Source organism: Anas acuta, chromosome 1 (assembly GCF_963932015.1).
Source record: "Anas acuta chromosome 1, bAnaAcu1.1, whole genome shotgun sequence".
NCBI lineage: Eukaryota > Metazoa > Chordata > Aves > Anseriformes > Anatidae > Anas > Anas acuta.
Genome location: NC_088979.1, coordinates 144,304,839 through 144,325,072, shown reverse-complemented (window position 1 = coordinate 144,325,072; position 20,234 = coordinate 144,304,839). Strand labels below are relative to the sequence as shown.

The 20,234-nt window shown below is 38.6% G+C and overlaps 1 protein-coding gene across 2 annotated transcripts in view; it reads left to right on the top strand.

The window, feature by feature from the left end:
* The window catches only part of PTN (pleiotrophin), a 76,031-nt gene that overhangs the window by 39,423 nt on the left and 16,374 nt on the right, over positions 1–20,234 (top strand). For both annotated transcript variants that reach the window (XM_068662759.1, XM_068662752.1), the window contains 3 exons: positions 12,331–12,440; positions 13,972–14,145; positions 15,212–15,373. In XM_068662759.1, the coding sequence (XP_068518860.1) occupies positions 12,332–12,440; positions 13,972–14,145; positions 15,212–15,373 (445 nt within the window). In that variant the 5' untranslated portion in view covers position 12,331. The remainder of the gene's footprint in view (positions 1–12,330; positions 12,441–13,971; positions 14,146–15,211; positions 15,374–20,234) is intronic.

Here is a 20,234-nt window from a genome sequence, read left to right as displayed (position 1 = left end):
GCTACTCCGAAGTCTCATCCCTATATATCACATGCTCTATAAGTTCATCTTCTGCTGTCTGCATCTAATGGTATAGCCACAATAATAATATATATATTTTTTTCCTGCCTTGGATAGAAATATGAAGCCTAATGCAGGTAAAGTAAGTAACAGGAGTAGAAATGGCAACTCTTCTTAGAGTCCTACAGTGGTTGTGGACATTGGCCAGGCTCCCGTAGTTGAAAAGGGAGTTGCTCTCGATCCCAACTCATTTCTTGCTGCTATAAAATGCCATGGTCCATGTCCCTTTATGAATTCAAGGTACGCTCCTTTCTGGGTGGTTGCTAAATTGCACTGGAATAAGAGAGGCTGTTCTTAAAGCCCTAACTAAGTAGGAAAGGCTTGGAGTCTGGGGAATACCAGTTGAAGAAGCTGAGGCCTGGGGTTTTCTCTTTCTTTTCTGACTGATACTATGGTAGGAGAGTGTATGTGCCTTGGAGATGCTGTTTCCTTTCTGACCGGCAGAGGAGCAAACCTGCTTTTGGAGAAGTTTGAAAAACACATTGTAGCCCTCTGCTACAATGTGGCTAAAAGATATTCATTTGCATGTCGTGTATATATTTTTTTCCTCATTCGTTTTTGCATAGTTGTCCCTTATACCGTGAGATTTTTGTCATTTGAAGCAATAGTTCCTCTGGCGTAAAAAAAAATGTGCAGTACCTCAAAATGTGCAGTACCTCAAAAAGATTAATAGAGGGCATAGGTGAGAGGCTTGAGGCATGTGCTTTCAGCTTAAATAGGGTTCTGATTGTATTGCATATTCTGGAATGGCATTTGAATAGTCAGACAGTGAAGGAGACTGGGAGCCATAATAAGCAGAGGAAATAATGAAATGGGCTATCTTATTTTGGGTGTATAGCATATACACCTTTTTCATTATGGGTGTCACGGTGTTTTTCGAAGGAGTCAAGTGGTATTATTCCTGTTTCATAGATGGAGAAGTGAGGACAGTGACAAATGCTGTGATTTGCCTATATTGCTATTGAGCTGAAAACATCCTCACTGGGGCAGAAAGAGAAAAAGAAAATGATAATACAGTGGAGGTAGCTGCCAGGCCTGTATGGTGCAGCTGTATGTAAGGAAAATCATATCACAGTTTAAACAGCTCTCTAATTGTGATGCATTCTCCATAACAGTATGTGACTACTGACTGGGACTGTGGTGATATCAGGTTATATCTGCACACAGGTTTTTTTCCTCATGGTAGAAGTAATAGCCCTTGGCTGTGGTCCTAATTACAAAAATAGTTGTATGCATTGATTGCTTCTGTTTTTTTTTTTTTTTTTTTTTTTTTTTAATCTGTTACCATAGGCATTGTTACAAATACTGCAGTAAAGAAAATGAGGCCTCTCAAGCTTATTCATTTTCAATAGATTTAGAATAGTGAAGAACACTTGCTCTTGGCCTGACAGAGACAATGAGAAATAAATTTCTGTGTTTACCAACTGGATGGAATATGCCACCCCTTTCTCATACATTTTCAGTAGGTACCCAAATTCATCTCAGGTAGATGAAAACACATTAGCTGGCCAAGTAGATGTCAGCTGTGCTCCTTATAACAAAAGATTCTGTATTATGATGTTTATTTGCCCTTTTCTGGTCCTGTAGTTTCTTGGTAGCCAAGTAGTAGCAATCTAGACACTTCTGTCAGAGGAGTTGCAAAACCATGAAAAAATACCTTGTATGTCTTAACATTTCAGTCAACAAGAAGACTGTTAGCTAAAGCAAAGACGGTAGCTGGAGGGGTGGGAAGGGAGGCAGAAAGAGTAAGAGCATGTTCTTCCCCAAATAGGCATGCTTGGACCTTCTGCTGTTATCAAGCAGTTTTATTTTCTGTACGTTGGAGAAGCTGTAAAGGTGTCGAAGGAGATTAGATATTTATTGATGGTTGTGGAAGCATGACTACAACATACAGATTCTCCAGAAGAGACATATGGAGACATAAGAGATATATAAGAAGAGACATATAAGAGATATATGTCTCATATAAATGAGACAAAAAAATGTTGGAGAGAACAGATGTGGGTCTCCTGTTGTCTGCCTAGGTTGGCTGATCAAATCCAGGATTGTTTAATCTCATCTCTAGTCTTGGAAAAATGAAAATGTAAAGAAATTTTTCTGTGACTTCATAGATAGTGACACAGCAGGTGTGATTGTTGTGGAAAGAGCAGAGCAGAAAGAAAAAAAAAATCACAGAGAAGTGGCTTAAAAGAGGCCTTCCTGATAGGATCTAGGAATACAGCAGTATGAACTGAAATTTTTCTTTTTTTTTTTTTTTAATATATATATATATATATATATATTTTAAGTCTTTCAACTAGTGCTGTGGGAGAGGAAGGTCAATACATGAGGCAGTTACAGAAGTCAGTGTTTGTTCCCACTGACTCACTCAGAACCACCATGAAGATACCAGAGGAAGTAAATGTGTGCATTGTGGATGAGGGTGAAATAAGTAGGACACCTTGTAAAGCCAGTATGTATATATATATATATATTTTTTTATTGTAGGGAATATAGTTTAATACTAATAAGCTAATAAGAACAAAAATAATTTTCTTTTAATTTACAAAAATACTTTCATAAACTTGCTGTCTTTTCTTGTTAAAATTGTTCTACATGAAACATTGCAATTCTGACAAAACATTTTCAGTGGAAAAAAGTGTTGTTTTTTTTTTTTTTTTTGTTTGTTTGTTTTGTTTTGTTTTTTACTTTTTCCTTGAATCTTGAGTCATTCTGAGTTTATGGTGGTCTGCACTAAAAGGTAGAATTCTCAGGGGTATCTGTTATCAGCTTGAACTATTAATTTATGTCTGGAGAACCAGAAGTATAAAATATCCACAGCATGTGTTTGCCTTAACCTGATGCAAGAGACAAGCATGCAATTGATTATGTAAATATCAAAGGCTAGGGGAACTGTTATCCACAAGTTAACTAATTACTTCAGCTTATTTACTTGAACAAAGCTAGATGAGGCATGTTAATTGATCATTGTTTTCAACTTTTTCTTTGTTTACATTTAAATCATTTTCTTCAGTTGTGCCTCTCTTAGTTCCCTGCTCATTTGTATAGCGTTGGCATAACCTGCTGGCCTCAGTGCTTGTTTTTTCTGGCCCTTAATGATGCCTATGTTGGAAAGAGAATGTGAAGTTGATTACATATTGGAAAATGTAGTCCCCAAGCTGCACGCTGCAATTTTTGAAGTGAAGTGTTTGACTTGGGCTTATCAGCAGGGTCATGCTGTAATTTTATTTTTACTTTTAAGCTAACTGTTTGATTGTGGCTTGCTATTATGGGTGCCCTGTGCTGTAGCTGAGGGTAAATGCTGGTTAAAAAAAGAAAAAGAAAGTTGACCAAATAAAATTTCAGCTCTCTAAAGTTTTCCTACTTCTCCCTGGCTGATCTATAGCAAAAAACAGATAGTTATACTCTATTATTATTATTTACTACTACACCACTGAATAAATTGCAGCTCCTTCCAGTACTGGTTCTCATTTGAGGCAATTGCCTCCTCCCTGCTAGCTACCATTTAGCAGCTTCCCTGATCCTACAAAAAGGGGAGAGCATTGCTGGAGCTGCCTCCATGTAGGGTGGCCCTTCTTTTCCCCCACACAGGGAAGTGAAGTGGAAGATGGAAAAATGAAGAAGAAAAAAAAAAAAAAGAAGAAAAGCTGAGATATTCCTGTTAGCTTAAATTCTGTATTGCTTTGCTGAACAGAGCAACCTGCTGGCTGCAGTGTTTCATGTGTGTTGGAACGCTGACCTGGAGGCTGGAGTTGAGATGTGAACCCTGCAAGCAGCCGTTCTCCTGCAGCTGAAATGCAAGGACCTTTTCTCCGTTAGGGTTTGGAATTTCCTACACCGCTTTCAACTAACTTGTTAGCACACAGACCAAGACAAGTAGCTACTGCTATTTGTCGTTGCTGGTGCAGGTCCCAAAATGTCATGTCATGTCATAGAACTGTAATGATCCCTCAGAGGAAAGTAAAAGGTGCAAGAGAATTGAGGACAAAGATTATACTTTGTAGAGGATTGCAGGACTCTGAACAAATGCTTTTTTTTTTTGTTCCTTTTTTTTTTTCCCTGCTCTTCCTAGATGAAGGTAAAATATCATTTCATTATTTAATTTGATATATGGAAACTCAGTGTTTCATAATTGTTCTAATAGGTTTTTCTTTAATAAAATGATTCTGAAACATAATCATGGTGAGAAATGAGAAGGCTTTTTTTTTTTTTCAAGACAGATAGCAACTGATTTGTCTACCAAATGATACTATAATTAAAGGTACTTTCCTCAGAAAACTTAGCTTGTGTATAGGCTTAGTGGTTTAAACAGAAAGTTATATTTCTGTTTGAAAGGAGCACAGCATTTCTTGACCTGTGGAAGTGCAACTAAATGATAGAGATCAGCAAGCTGGCTCAAGGCTTTGTGCCATGAGGAGGGCTTGGGGAACTTTACCCATAAGGACACATACAGAGAAACGTGTGTCATTTCCATGTCTACTTACAGTACCCAGAAAGGAAAACTAAAGTTAATAAACATGTAGCATTAGATAAAGAAACAGTATTATAGTGGAGGGACAGCTATAACAAAGAAATATGTTACATATTGATAACTGAAGTGGTTAGGGTGGAAGACATGTAAGGAAAAGCTGGTACCTGAAAGACATTTGTGTGAGATCAGACAGAAATATCAGATGGAAGTGGCCTGTGCAATGAATTGAAGAAAATGGAAAAAGGTGGAGTACATGCAAATATCATTGGGTTAGCCCAGGCACATGTTGAAATTGTAAACATGACCAGAAGCCAGGGCTTGAAAAGTATGTCCCAGTAGCAATCAGAGTAAAAATGATGTAGCTGTAATCAAAATTAATGATAGTCAGTAATCAAATAAATACTACTGGTATACAGAGGATAGAACTCATGATTCAGAATTAATTTGGAGGAGTACAGTGAAATGTCTGTGTTTTTAATGTCAACCCAAAGGTGGATGTAGATTTAGTTAGAAGTCCTGGTAGAGTTATGCATGAGGAAAATATAATATTCTTGTTATAGAAGAGAACTGTAATTCCCATTATAGAAGGGTTTATCTTTCTACATTTAGATTGGATGGCAAAAAAGCCCTAGTAGTAATAGGGGCTAGGTATCTGTGGATAGGATTTCTTTACTACCTACCACAGGACTTTTAAATGTTGATGCTATTTTAGAGTTTATTTCAGTATGACCACAAAATTCATCCTTAAAAATGACCATTAGTATGAAATGTTAATAAGCTGATTCAGGTTATATTACATTGGATCATAAACTAAAAAAAGTCTAAGCTTTTCAGTTTTAAAATAAAGTTTCAGTTTTAAAATAAATTTTTAAAGAAATTAGTTGAACTGGTAAAATGTGTTGGCCCAAAGCAAGACTTTTAATAAAGGACCTTTTCAGATCTTGGTATCAAATTAAAAATAATCTGTTTCCTCAAGAAAGAGAAGGAAAAGAAAGCCCCTAGAGTAATTCCTGAACGAATTGTGGAAAACGTACTGATCACCCAGGAAGGCAGTGTCTTTAAAGTCCAGGAGTGGCCTGCTGCAGAGAATCAACAAAAATCAAGCTGACTTAAGTCTTTCAAGGGAAATTTCAAGGCAAACACAGTGTTGTTTTTTTTTTTTTTTAAATATTATTTATTTATTTTTCTTCCTGTTACTAACAAATGCAATAGAGAAAATGTGTGAGGGGTGGAGGGTGAACACTTTACAACGGGGTGATTACAGTTCACAAAGGTCTAGCTCTGAAAGTGAGTAAGCATTTGTCTCAGTTTTCAATACGGGAGATCACATAGGATATAGAGGCATGTGTCACATTGTGAATGAGAGCGTACTGGGGAAGCAGAAGTTTCTGCAGCTGTTGCAGAAGTCAAACTCCTAAGAAATTCATTTCAGCCTCTTAACTTCTTCTTTACAGAGAAAACTACTTCCATCTTAGAGAACTGCAAAAGTGGCAGTTGACATTTTGGGTTTGTTAGAAATGATTGTTAAAACATGCATCAAATGCTTCCAGCTTTTGTATAACTGAAGTATAACAAATACAATATTTATATTTTAGAAAGAAGAAATAAATGGATTCAGGTAACTGCTGACCTGTTAATCTGCCCCGATAGACTGCAAAATAAATAGTGTTTTGAATAAGTAAATATTTAAGAAATAGATGTAAATGTTCATTAAACATGGCATGTGCTTACTGAAAGGAGATTGATCTCCCAAACTACCTCACTTAAAAACTGATTTTTCTAGCTGTGACTAATCTGAGACTATTCAAACCATAACTTATTAAAGTATTTGTTTCAGAACTCGATGATAAATTCATTCAATCGAGAAAAAATATAAGGGGGGTGGGTGGGTGGGTATCAATGCAAAAGGTTGTCCTAACATTGGTAAGGAGTTTATAGAGGAATCAAAATGAACAGTGATGTGAAGAGAAATACTGGGCTGTAGGAATTTCTTAAGTATGCTTTAGGGATGCATTTTATTTATTCATGATCATGGGATGAAAATGATATTGTAATAAATTTTGAATCATAGGATGCTCAAAATATTGCTTGTGGCCAAGGAGTAATATTTTTTGTGTCCTTTTATATATATTTGCATCGAGAATTTTGTTCATATGATTGAAACCTTAGCAGTCTGATGCAAGAATTATTATTAGTCTAAATGTAATTACTACAGAAGGAGAAAGAATATGTCTATCAAATATAATAATAGCAGTTAAAATAGTTACACATACATACATACACTATGATTCAACTGCTTTTCCTGATATTATCCTAACCCTTCCCCAGCTTCTTTGAGCCCTGAGGTCAGTGGTTTCATTGTAGTGTTGGTGATGCTGTGGTGACCTGTCAGCATCTAGAGTCCTTTCCCAGGAGGAATGTGATGTCCGTGTTGATGGTTCCTTTCTCCTTACTTTGGGATCATCTTAGGGTTGGTTTTAAATGTTTGATGACCTGCTTTTGTACCTTTCTGTTTCTCCATTGGTCTGTGGCTCCGTGTTATAGCCAAGCTTACTATATATGTGTTGTATTTTGCGTATATTAGAAACTATTTCTTTGTTCTCTTTTTTACTCCTATTTCTCTCCAGCTACAGGTCTTCATTTCTTTGTCTGACCACTCGTGAGATTTCTTTTATAGCTTTGAGGTCTGCATTGTCAAGTCCATGCCTGTTCTTGTACCTCCCATACACATTCTCAACATTGTATCCTGTGTCTCCATGTCTCAAGTCCTTTGCTAAGACACCAGCCCTATATTTCTTTACAGTACATTATTGTAATAGTCATAAAACCTGAGCGGCTCCACGCAAAGATAAACAAAAGTAAATCAAATTAGCCATAGCCAGCTGGTCAATTAGAAAAATTGCTGCTGCAGCTAAACCAAATGTGACAAAGCTATGGATAGATTAAAGAAAGCTTGGACAGAGCAAACCATGACAAGCCTCAGTTTCAAGGCCTTGCAAACTCATTACAAAGCCTCTGGCCTGTATTAAGGAACAGCAATACATATAGCATTACAATACTTGCAGGGTAACAGCATTGTCAGCACAGATGGTGTTTGATATATTTTATTGGAAGGAAGTGGAGGATATGGATGGGTTAAATCACGTGACAAGACTTGGAGTGGGAGATTACACTCATATGGACTAATAATAAGACACTTGTTTCTATAAGCTGGGGCCTTGCCAGTTGCTTTGGGAAGAACAGACGAAGGGAAGAGATTTTGAGTAATAGATATTAACAGGAAAAAAGCCACCTGCAAAAGGCATATGTGATCCTAGGATATGCTGCATATGCTAACTTCAGTAGGGATAGGAAAAATAAAGGCTGCTGCTCACCAATGGATCCTCATCCAAAATTGTCTATTTTGTTCTGGATGCTAGTGTTCAGGAAAAGACTTATTCTGATTGGAGCAGGTGAGAAATGGAGAAACCGTGTGTGAGTTAATAGCATTTGTTCCAGTGACTACAACTTGCATTAACTGAAGTCCAAAGGTCTAAGGAATGCAGCGTGAAAACATCAGGGACATCAGGGTTGCCTTGGGCTGCTAACTTAGATATGGAGAACACAAGCTGCATTTGCAGGGTTCTGTGCTGGAGAGAGTAATTTTTATTTTTTTTCTTGGGTTGTTGGTGACTGCATGAAAGCATCTGTAGTGTTTCTATAAGTGGATGTGTCTGCCTGCCACTGTGCTACCCTATGTGGATACCAATTTGGGTCTCCGTTAGAGTTGGGATGTGTGTCCATGGGATAGATATTTCTTAGAAGAGTTGGTGCACCTAGTCATGTGAACTATAGTTATCACAGGAAATGAATGATTTAATGAATCAGGTTCATGAAAGATGTGTGTAATTGTAAAATCAGGTCAAGAGACCATGAGGGGTTTGTAGTGGAGGCTCAAGCTCTTTAAACTCTACACGTACTGTGACTTCTGCCTGACTCTCTCAGGTTCTCAGTGTAGATGGATGGTGGATGAACTCATCCACCTCTTTTCTTCCCCTCACCCCCCCATTTATTTTTTGGTCTCCCAAGCAGAGATTGATTGGGAAATCAGCTGTAAGATTGAAGTGATTCCTGTGCCTCAGAGTTGTTTGAAGAAGCTATTTGCTACAGTGCATCTCAGCTGGGCTTCAGTTCTCACCTCGTTACACACTTCATTCTTTCCTAATGCTTTCTGTTTCAGTGTTTAACTCTCATTAACCATTTCTGTCTTCTGTAATTCTGTTTTGGTGTTCCTTTCATGGTTTTAGCACTGTCTTTTCTTATTAAATCTCGCTCTTTCTCGCTCTCTCTCATATCTTGGTCTAACTCATCATTTAAACTGTTCTAAGCTTTTTGTTCTCTACCTTTTCTCTTTGCTGTTTCTTGCAGTTCATCCCATCACAAAATTCTTCTTTCTTTCTTTTTCTTCTTTCTTTCTTTTTTTTCCTCTTCCTGTTGGTTGTAAATATCACCTGATCTTGTTACCATTGGTGTAGTAGAAAGTCTCATTACAAAAATCAAAACGTCAAAGAGGAGTCAATTTGCTACTAATATCTTTGACAGTTCTTTAAATCAAAGGTTGAACTAGAAATGTTATCCATATTTGTAATTTCATGGGAGCACCTGCTCTTGCTGTTCTATTATGTACAAAAAATGATGTAAATTTCTCTTGTCTCACCTGTTATGTTGGATTTGATGTGTTTGTGTGGTGTAAGATGAGGCTTCATTCTGTGCAACATGGTTTTCCTCTTGCTTATAATTAATAGCAAAGGCAGTTAAGAAGCAGCCTGGCTCCCTCTGCCAGAGAGATACACATGTCTGCAGGTCTAGTGTTTCCTTAGACAACTTGGCAAGGATTTTGGCTGCAGGGAGTCTTTGGCAAATATGCTACATCAGGGCTCCATGAGGTTTTGTTTATAGGGCTTCTGGAGCATTTCAGACTCTACAACCCAGGTATTTTTCCTGGCAATTTTGTGGAAAATAATATCAATGAGATTTGAATTTGAGTCTCTTTCAACTCAATGTAAGTCAGCTTCCCTAGAGATAGATATTCACAGCTCCCAGTGACTCTGGCAGCCTGTGGGGTTGTGCATTACTACATCCCAGGTCCTCGGGGTGGGCAGCAATGATGCAGAAAGAAACTCTCAGCCCAGTTCATGTATTTCTTTGCATTTGGTGGCACCCTGAGCTGCAAAGCCCCTAGTGCTGCCTTGCTTCATCATGTGTCAGTGCCTTGAGATTACAGAACTATTTGTCTCTTTTTCCCTTTGTGTTTTCACACAAGCTGTTAATATTTCTTTAATTAAGGAGTTAGTTGTTTGGAAGAGAGGAAGTGAGAAGTTAAATTGTAGTGAAAATGGGATGTGAGGTGAGGTGCAGTGCTACTGGTGGTGAAGTTTCTCCAAGGAATAGGGGCTAAAGGGGGAAAGGTCAAGTCTTAACTGTATTGTAACTATGTTTAATTATGGAGATCCAGTTTGTTTGATGAGTTGAATAAAAAGGCAGATTTGTTATTTTCTTATTTATTGCATATTGTATTTATGTATTTATTTATTAATTTCATTTTCTTTAAAACAGAAGAGGCTCTAGTTGGAAGCATACAGTGAAAGAAAACAAAGCAAACAAGCAAACCTTACACAGGATTCATGTGTGCCTCAGCTTCAGGCTCTGTTTGAGATCTCTGGGAACACTGTTTGTCCTTTTTTCGGTAAACCAAACTGGGGTTAATGACAGCTGCTTCAGGCACTTGAATGCCAGGTATCTTGTAGCTTGCACATGAGCTATACTGAAACAAAACTATTAAATTTTGTCATCTGGCTTCTAACATCTCTCTATCAATCTAAAGATAGATACTTAAAAGTCCCTGTGTTGCAGATTCCTCTCCTGTTTTCCATGTCAATTACAATTACGTTGCTTTTGAACAAGATGGTTGCCAGCAGGGAATAGTGAGAAGTGCCAAATTAAATTTCAGATACATTTTGTTCTTTGTTTGTGGTGAGAATTATTTCTCTCCTCTCAGTGAAATGATCTCAGATATCCTCTAAACTCTATGGTGTCAGTTTAGTGGAGTGTTCAAGGCTATCTTAGTGGCTAGCACTGGTGATGCCTCCTTCTAGGTCCTGGCATAGACCTGTTTTGGAAAAAAATAAAATAAAATAAAAAATAAAAAGGTTAGGGAGACCTTTCATCCAAACCGCCGTTAGACCACTGTCTTGGTACCCTTCTACCTACTAGAGAGACGCTTCTGGGAAATGGGGGAGAATTCTCAGTTTTCACATAAGTAGTTGTTATAGCCCTAGTTTCAGGTGAATGATGCCAAAATGTGACAATGCAAATTATAGCTAAGTGAGAAAGAAATGTGTGTAAACCATTTCACAAAGCGGTTGAGGTTGGAAGGTATCTCTAGAGATTTTCTAGTCTAAACCCTTGTTTAAACAGAATTACCTAGAGCATGTTACACAGGATCACATCCAGGCAGGTTTTGGATGTCTCCAGAGAAGAAGATTCCACAACCTCTCTGGGCAGCCTGTTCCAGTGATCTGTCACCCAAATCATAGAGTTCTTCCTCATATGGTGATGAAACCTTGTGTGATTCAATTTATACCTATTACTCCTTGTCCTATCAGTGGCCACCGCTGAGAAGCGTTTCGTCCCATCCTCTTTACATTGTCCCCTCAGGTATTTGTAGAGTTTGATAAGATCCCCCTCTCAATCTCCTCCTCTCTAGGCTAAACAGGCCCAAGTTGTTTAGTCTTTCCTTGCTCCAGTCCTCTAATCATCTTTGTGGCTCTACACTGAACCCTCTCTGGAAATTCTATGTCCCTCTTGTACTGGGGAGCCCAGAACTGGACACGTTTCAGGTGTGACCTCACCAGAGCTGAATAGAGGGGAAGGATCCCCTCTCAAACTGCTGTCCACACTCCTGGTACAGGCTAAAATCCAGATCTGACACGTTTAAGTCAGACAGCTTTGAGTAACTTTTGGTGATTGGCTAATAACTGATCCTTCACCTCCAAGCAAATGATTTTAAATCTTTTGTTTGTTTGTTTGTTTCTTTTTTTTTTTTTTCCCTGTATTTAAATATTTGTTTCCCAAATACAGTTTTGGGGTTCATTAGAATGCTGTGGATAGCCTCTGTGTGCACAAGTCCTATCTCTGTGCCCATTTTGCATTTTAGTCAATTAGCTTAACTGCTATTAAGAAGAGACACTAATTGGCGGGGAAGGAGAAGACAGATAGCAACATGCCAATAACAATTAAGGTAATGCATCACATATAACCTATGCAAGTCTTTTTCTTTAAAAAAAAAATCTTTTCAAATGTTGAGTAAGCCTAATAAGAACCTTGCAAGGTAGATTATGTCACATTCCCTACTTTGTATGAATAGATAAAGTAGAACACAAACTATATGCTGTGTGTAGTTTTACACAATAAATCACAGCCAGAAATCAGGAAAGATGAAAGAAGTTCCAGGCCCATCAGGAGACTGTGATGCTTTCTAGCAGAGAACAATAATTATTGACTTTTCTGGGCAAAACTCATCCACAGTGCTGTTGATCAGCGATTTGGTACAAGGGATGGAAAATAAAAATTAAGAATCTTTGTATTCTCTTTGAAAGGACAATAATTGTTAATTTTGTCAATGGCTAATTGTGTTTGACTTGCTTGTGTCTTCAGGTCCTGAAGCAGAGCTTCCCCCAAGAGCTTCCCCCAGTTTAGATGGGGTCCCACTTTTTGCAATCTAACCAGACCTCTTTTTACTCTGTCTTGTTGTTCCCCAGAATGCCACAGCAACAACAGCAACGTCGGCTGTTCACAGCTGCCCTCCTGGCACTTGTTTTCATTCTGGCAGCAGTGAGTACCACTGAGGCTGGCAAGAAAGAGAAGCCAGGTAAGGTCCAGTTAACCCAGGGTTAATCCCTGAGCTACATTGGATGTGTGGAAGAATGTCATATGTTTTTTGTTTTGTTGTGAAATTCAGAGCATTCATTAACCTTTTAATATGCAGGATAGGGATTTGTAGCTTTGACATGTTATTCTATATTAAATAGGAAAACTGAAATTAATTTCCTTGAAAGCTAGCAGCTTGAGAGCCCCAGTGACAGGAGTCCTCAGTTCATCAGAGACTGGGTATTGCAAAGCAGCTTTCCTTAAAATTTGCTCTGGGAATGGGTTCCTGCTTGACTTAAGGAGAGCCACATGTGTGATGAAAGAGCAGTTACCATGTTATTTGTTCAGTGTGGTAGAAGTAAATACTACACCAATGCTGCATGATATGGAAATCTTTCAGCAAAGGTTTGAACTAACTCAATGCTACAGATGGACAGCCAGACATCCAGCACAAAGTGCTCTCTGTTAGTGATGAACTCAGACTTCATTGCAAGAGAAACAGGCCTAGAGTGGAAAACTCACACCCGCCAAACCCAGTTTTGATGTTTTTTAAGGATCGCATCCTAATGGCATTTTTCTTGAGGTCTTATTATTTACAGGCTGCTAACATACTGGTTAATAATGCTTTGTGAGCATTCCCATTAAAAATGAGCGTTTCTAATCACTGTGGTTGTAAGGAAGTATGAGAAAATATGCAATAACTAAAAGGCAAATCCACTCCATATAAGGTCATCTACAATTACTTGTGTTATTTGGGGGACTAATTTATTATTTTTGTGAACATTTCAATTTCATAACATTGCTGCCTTTTCTCGTCAGAGTTGAGTGTAAGGATTTAAATGAAATCTTGCTTCTCACTTTTGTCCCTGAGTAACAAAACCACTATAGGTTATCAGCGTTTCAAGCTGTACTGATAAGATTCTGACCATTTACATGCAGGAAGATCAATAACCATAAGTAACTTGCATTAACGTGCCATGAATCCCGTGCCCTTCCCCATGTAGTTTGTTCTTTGCCATTAGAGACATATTGTAACATGGTGTTCACCAAGTGAAAAGCCTGTAACCCACTGCTATTCCCTAGAGGTGCTCAAATCCCAATACACATAAATTCCTTATCTGTGTGGAGTGCTTCAGATGAAACTGAAAATATTTACATCAGTTATGGGGAACAGAGGAGAGTCCCTTTCTGAGTGCTCTCTCCTTGTTTTGGTCAGTGGTCCCTGAGGGGGGTCTAGATGACTCCCCATTCTGAAGGTGAGAATCTTCTCTGACTATTAGATGTAGTAGTGGGACTGAATTTGAACAATCCACCCTGCTTTGGAATTCAAGCCAAAGAGGCTGACCTGGCTCTGCACAACTGTGAAAAGGATGGCAGATCTTTTGCTGGTGAAGCAGTTTTACAAACCATTTCCTTAGTCACCCTTTCAGGTGCTGTGACTGTTTAACATGTTTAGTAAAGGGAAGCTGCTCTATCAGCTGTGGGTACTGACCACTTCTCTTGATTGGGTTTGCTTCCTTGTCTTTGTTCAGAGAAAAAGGCGAAGAAGTCTGACTGTGGGGAATGGCAGTGGAGTGTCTGCGTGCCCACCAATGGGGACTGCGGCCTGGGAACACGCGAGGGCACCCGCACTGGGGCGGAGTGCAAGCAAACCACCAAGACTCAGAAGTGTAAAATTCCCTGCAACTGGAAGAAGCAATTTGGAGGTAATCATTGCAGTCTCAAGAGGCTGGATTTTTATTTTTATTTTTTTTTCTTAAATGTCTTGAAGGAAGCCTGTATTTTCTGCTTAGCTTTGTAAATGTCTGTGAAGGCGGTACCTCCACATTTCAAGTCCATTGCAACTAGAGCATTTAAAGCATCAGAAGGCATCTTCCCCAGAGCAAAGCAGCTCCTCCAGCAGAGTCCATATAATCTACTTATTTTAAAATCAGTATTCCAGCAGCATGCTTAAATCTATTTTCCTGTTGTGTACAACCCTATTTAAGGCAGCAATGTAAGCGTCATCTGTTCTCTCACAGCTGTGAATCTCTGCTGTGGTTACCACAGGCTTTACGTGACCTTGTGATATGTGATTTTCAGCATGGAGCATGGGTGGCACACTGTGTGTGCATTGAGAGGAGTGAATGGAGACCAGGGTATTTCAACCATATTATTCAGTTCATAAGGTTCCTTTATAACAGTTCAGAAATATGTGTTAGACAAGATGTCTGTCCAGGACTTCGATTACTCTTGCAAATTTGACTTTTTTTTTTTTCTTCCAGTAAACAGCTTGTATGACTTTGACATCAGTGTGACCTTACCAAAGCAATCAGTGCAGCAGTTTCAGACTTGACAAGTTCATAGTTACACATACATTCTTGAAACTGTTCACGCTTTGTCTGCTAACCTTTGGCATCATAGAAATGGAGGAACAATCATATAGAACGTGAACAATATTTCCCGTTGTTGTTTTTTTCCTTTTTTTTTTTTTTTCCTTTATTGTGTATCTCCCTATTTGATTGCATTTTCTTTTTATCTATATTATGAACTGACAATAATGCAGTATCCATGCAAAAGCAAGATTCCATCCTAAAGCATTTCTGTGCCAGGGGAGACAGCAATTGTTACTGCAAATCATCTTTATTTTTTTTTCTGGGATTCCTTTCACCAGTTGCATGATCATTTTGTCTACAAGCACTGTCTGTTTGAGATTTACTATTGGATTCTTAACATTTTTACTTCCATCCTGTCATTCTGTTTTAAAAATTGCCATTTACTTACTCATTGCAGCGGAGTGTAAATACCAGTTCCAGGCCTGGGGAGAATGTGACTTGAATACTGCCCTGAAGACTCGAACTGGAAACCTAAAGAGAGCTCTTCATAATGCTGATTGCCAGAAGACTGTTACAATCTCAAAGCCCTGTGGGAAGCTTACCAAACCGAAACCTCAAGGTAAATTCCGTTTACAGAAAGTTGTAAACTAGTTCACTCAGATCAATGATGTCCCACATGCTTCAGTAGGAACTCAGTGCTACAAGTGATTGTACTGTAATGGCCTTTCCTCATTCTGCATTGCTCCTGTCTGCCAGCTATCGGGTCGGCAATATTACTGGGTTGTATAGTCAAGGCAGACTAACAGATGAGGTGAGATGAAGATCAGGGTCCCAGTTTCAACCTTACACTGTATGTGTTGCCATTAGTTTGCTGATGCAGGCCTTCAGAGTTCAGATGCTTTTCATAACTTGCATGTTGACAGGAACACCACAGTAATAGCATGCAAAAACATCTCTTGGTGAGATAAACACACCTTTCATATTGGTATTTGGTATTGAGTAGTTGAGAAAAAGGACTGTTTTCCTTCTGAACACATAGTGTTGAAGGGATGTTTTGCTCACTGCGTGCTGAAGAGAGGGTATGCAGATGTCCTGCACATTGTGGGTAGTATATTCTTTATTAAAAGACAGCAGGGAGGAGAGTATGGAATGTAAATGTCTTTTATAATTGGAAGTGACAGTGTAATTCCAGGTATACAGAAAGGCATTTGCCCTGCATTTTGATTCCTGGTGTCCTAAATCAGACAAACTTGTGGTTTATTTATTTATTTTTCTTTCTAATCATTGAGGCCTTTTAATATACTCTTTTGTTGGAATACTTGTTGTCATTTATGTAGGATGACTTACAGTGGGAGCTAAAGCTGTGAGATCTTGTTTGAGCTACCAAAGTAATATGTTTTTAAGTGGATGATGCAAGCTATGCTACCCTGGCATTTATTATGCTGAAAATCAGCTAGGTTAAACATAGACTTTGGGTATTTGGATAATTATTTATAAAAATAAATGTGATTAGGAGTGACAGGTGGAACTTGGATAAGCAGTTTTCAAACTGTGGATGGCAGTGCACTAATTATCTGTAGGGTACCTGCAAGTGACCTGTTCTTCTTGTGCAACCCAAGAGGTGTCTGATAGGTGACAGATGCTTTCTGTATGTGTGCGTGAATCTATGTACTTTGCAGTCAGTGCATCTGTAACTGGCCTTCCTTGCACACTTTCCATTGAGCTATCAGATAAGTGCTGAGTCTAGAACCTGTGCAGATAATACGGACTGTGAAGCAGAAATTATACAACTAGATTTTCAGAGACCAGCTGACTTGGTTGAGTTGACAGCAATAAACATCTTCCTTCGGGGACAGAAGTGACTGAGTGGGAATAAAAGCAGCAAGGGGGCTTTGAGCTGTGTGATTTTATTGTTCATTAGTTTGGAAGGAAAGACATCTTTTTTAAAGCAAGTTTTCATGCTTAAGTGGCATTTGGAATTTTATTGAATGAAGCTTCCTGTTGTGCTGCCAGAGGAGCTCAACCACTCGAGCCACTTGAAGCCTTCTGCCTTGTCCTGCCCCTGTGGAGTCAGTGGGCTCTATCGATGGCTGTTGGAAGAAAAGGGAGACAAAGCAGAGCTTTGGTGCTGCATTCTTTTGTGAGAATGGTGCTGTTGGGTGGTACAGGGTCATTTCAAGTTACGGTTTTAAATGCATGTCCTAGCAGAGCTTGTGTAATTTCTGGACTGGGATTCCTTTTAACTGATTCTGGATTTTAGTGAGTTTGTACTGATCCTGAAAGTTGGATCGTGACTGGCTGCAGCAAGATAATTATGTGGTGCAAGTTAATTAACAAACCTGAATTCATTTGATTTGAAAGATTGCAAATAGAGAAATAAGTACAAATGTAGGTTTGCAGTCATAATAAACATGGGCAGAAATTCTGCTCTCCTGTTTTGTCCTGGAAATCTTACGGCATCTTCCTGTGTGCCACCTGCTTGTTCATCTGCTGTTCACATCAGTAGGAGCACCAAGCATGGAAGTCAACACTTGCAGTTTGCCTGGGCCTTGAGCTAAAGATAAGAAATCACTATTGCAGATATGTGAATAACTGTATAGGAACTATGCTGGAAAGTGTGTTGACCGAAGTAGGAGGAACTAGAATAAGAAGTTAGGTCAAGCAGAAGAATACTGTGTGAAATGTTGTGCCCTACTGAACTTTATTTTTGAGTTAAAAATTGGAGTGCTGACATGTAGAGTATGTCAGTTTTCTTCCCACGGAGAAGGAAATTACAGACTGGACATAAGTCCCTACCCACATCTAGGTAAAGGAAAATTCAATCTATAGTTAGGATAGACCATATTTAATTCTTTGGAACCAAGAAGTAAGATTGTTTGAGCACTTGAAATGAACTACAGATACATATTAGGCTCCTTTTTCTCCCGTAGCTTCACATCAGTGGCTCGAGACTACAAGAGAAAAAACAAAAAACAAACATATAATACATTATTTGGAAGCAGCGGTCTGTTTCCTGAGATGTAGTGTTGTGTAAGGTCTGTATATATATGCAGCTAGATCTGTAAATGCTGCTCAACCGCTCTCAGTTCCCACTGCGATTGCCTAGAGTAGAAAGGCAGTGGCTCTCTAGCATTGGTGAGTGCTGGCAGCAGAATAGTAAGTGAGGGTCCTATTGATTAAAGGAATCTGTTCTACTGCTAAACTGTTACATTTCAGACTGGTGTAAGTTTCAAGAACTGCATCACTGAGTACATCTCCGACAGCAGTAGCTTGGGAGTGTGAAAACTGGATGTGAACCAACTAAGAATATTTCACAGAAAAGTAGCGGTATATTCAGAAAAAGGGTTTTAATAATTTTACTGATTAGCCCTCTTTCCCATGCCCTGATTTTTTCCTTTTATTAGATCATTTTTGTAGCCTCTTCATTACATCACTTTTCATTTTAATTTGTTAATATAAATAGGGTCAGTAAAAGTCCCCATTTAGCTTCTCCAATCAGTTGTGGCTCTTGTTACTTTCTGTCACTTGCCTGTTTTTAAAGGCAGCGCCTCCGACTTAAGTATTTTATTGTAGAACAATTTGCCCATGCTAAGAATATTTTCTACTGGACTTGCCCAAATTCCTTTTATTATTACTAAATTATATTTGAGATTAAATGACTGGACTGTACAAAGTGTTCCAAGCATGTTCTCTACAGATTTGTATTGAAAAGGAAAACAGCATTGTAATACTCCTTTTTGTTGTTCATCATTGTGCTCAGTAAGTAAATTAATGTTTTCCTTCTGATCACAGCTTGCATGTGGAGCAGCTATCTTTATCTGAGACCTCACAATTTTCCCCAAATCTTATTTAAAAGAAATAAAATAAAAATACGATTAGTTAAGAACTCAAGAATGAATCTAAGTGGGTAAGTCAGATTTTTTTCGTGTAGACTTGCCCAATGCAGTATTGTGTCTCAGATTTCACCAGGCACGTTTCCTTAGTTTGGTTGAAGTTCTTCCTCACCTTCGCTGCTCTTTGAGAATAATACAAATGATTTGATGTCACCTGTAACTGCTGTTCTTCTGTTGCTTAACCACCTTCCAACCTCATGAACCTAGGAAACCTATGCTGGTAGCATGAATCCTGTATCTCCTTCATCTCACTCAATTTGGAATATGAGTGCTGTTTTGTGGGCATTTGACCTGTGCTTAAGAGAAAGGAAAATTGCATCTACAGAAAAATCCTAAGGATTAGCATTTTGCAGATTTATTGATTTAAGTTTTTTTTGTTTGTTTGTTTGTTTGTTTTTTGAGGAACTTCGTTCTGCAGCAAAACTTCTGATAAACTAAGCCAGGAGATCATCATTAACCTTAGGAATTAATGACTGCCTGATAAACTGGTGATCTAGGAGTTTTTATGGATTTGTTTTATCATTAGTCATCATTCATGGAAAGGACTTAAAATCTTTACTAAGTACTCTCATTAGTTTGGAAACTAATGTTACTTCCTGGATAATTTTTCTTTAAACATTTGTATTTTTTCCTTATTAGTAGTTGCTCCGTATTGGTGTTTTCCTTCTGAACAGCTGACGCTCTAAGTATGGATTGGTTAGTCTTGGAGCTTAGAGATTGGAATAGGAGAATTATTTGAGAACCTTTGCTGTATGTAGGACTTAAGGGAGAAAGCAGATGATGAATCAGGACTCTGAATTTTATTTGTATTGCTGTTGAGCTCTTTTCTCCTTAGTTTTGCTGAAGTGTTCTCAGATTGGTCTTGGGCTGCTGTGCTGAAATACAGTTATCACACGATAAAAAATGGTGAATGTTCTTGAATGCTGTTTTTGACAGAGATTGTCAGTGATGTGACAGCAGTATCCCAGACACTAGGGTTTGTGTATTTAGTGCACAAATGAGGTCATGAGAAAATCCATCACAAAGGCTGGAAAAGATCAAAGGATAATTTTTATCACAGGATCCTCTTGGAGGCAGCCACCTCTCCTTTAGCACACACAATTGCATATTCTAATCACTGTCTGAAGTGCCGGCGATGTTCAAGGTCTCCCTAACCCATCTTGACAGATGTGAAAGAATCAGGCACTTCTGTTGAGCAGCTGCTCTGATGGCCAACTTCCACTGAAGAGCAGAAAATGCTTCCGACAAACTCCATCTGGCCTACTTCACAGCCACCCAAATGTGATTGATGATTGTTTGGGTTCCAGCCAGCCAGAAAGTAAAAGAATGGGGTATTGTCAGGATTCAGGAAACATTTTGCTTTTACTGCTGAGAGAGGAGAAATTTATTTTTATTGAGCTAGGTAGCCTGATAGGCTTTATTTCTTTTTTCACTATGTCTTTCTGTCACTCTCATTCTTCCTGTCTCTCTCCGTAATTCTTGTACTTTTAGCTACTTATTCTTCTGATAAAGATGAAACTAAATAGGATAAGCAGTCTACCTGCTCTTTCAGCTGTGTACCCTTCATTTTTTCCTTCAGCTACTTTA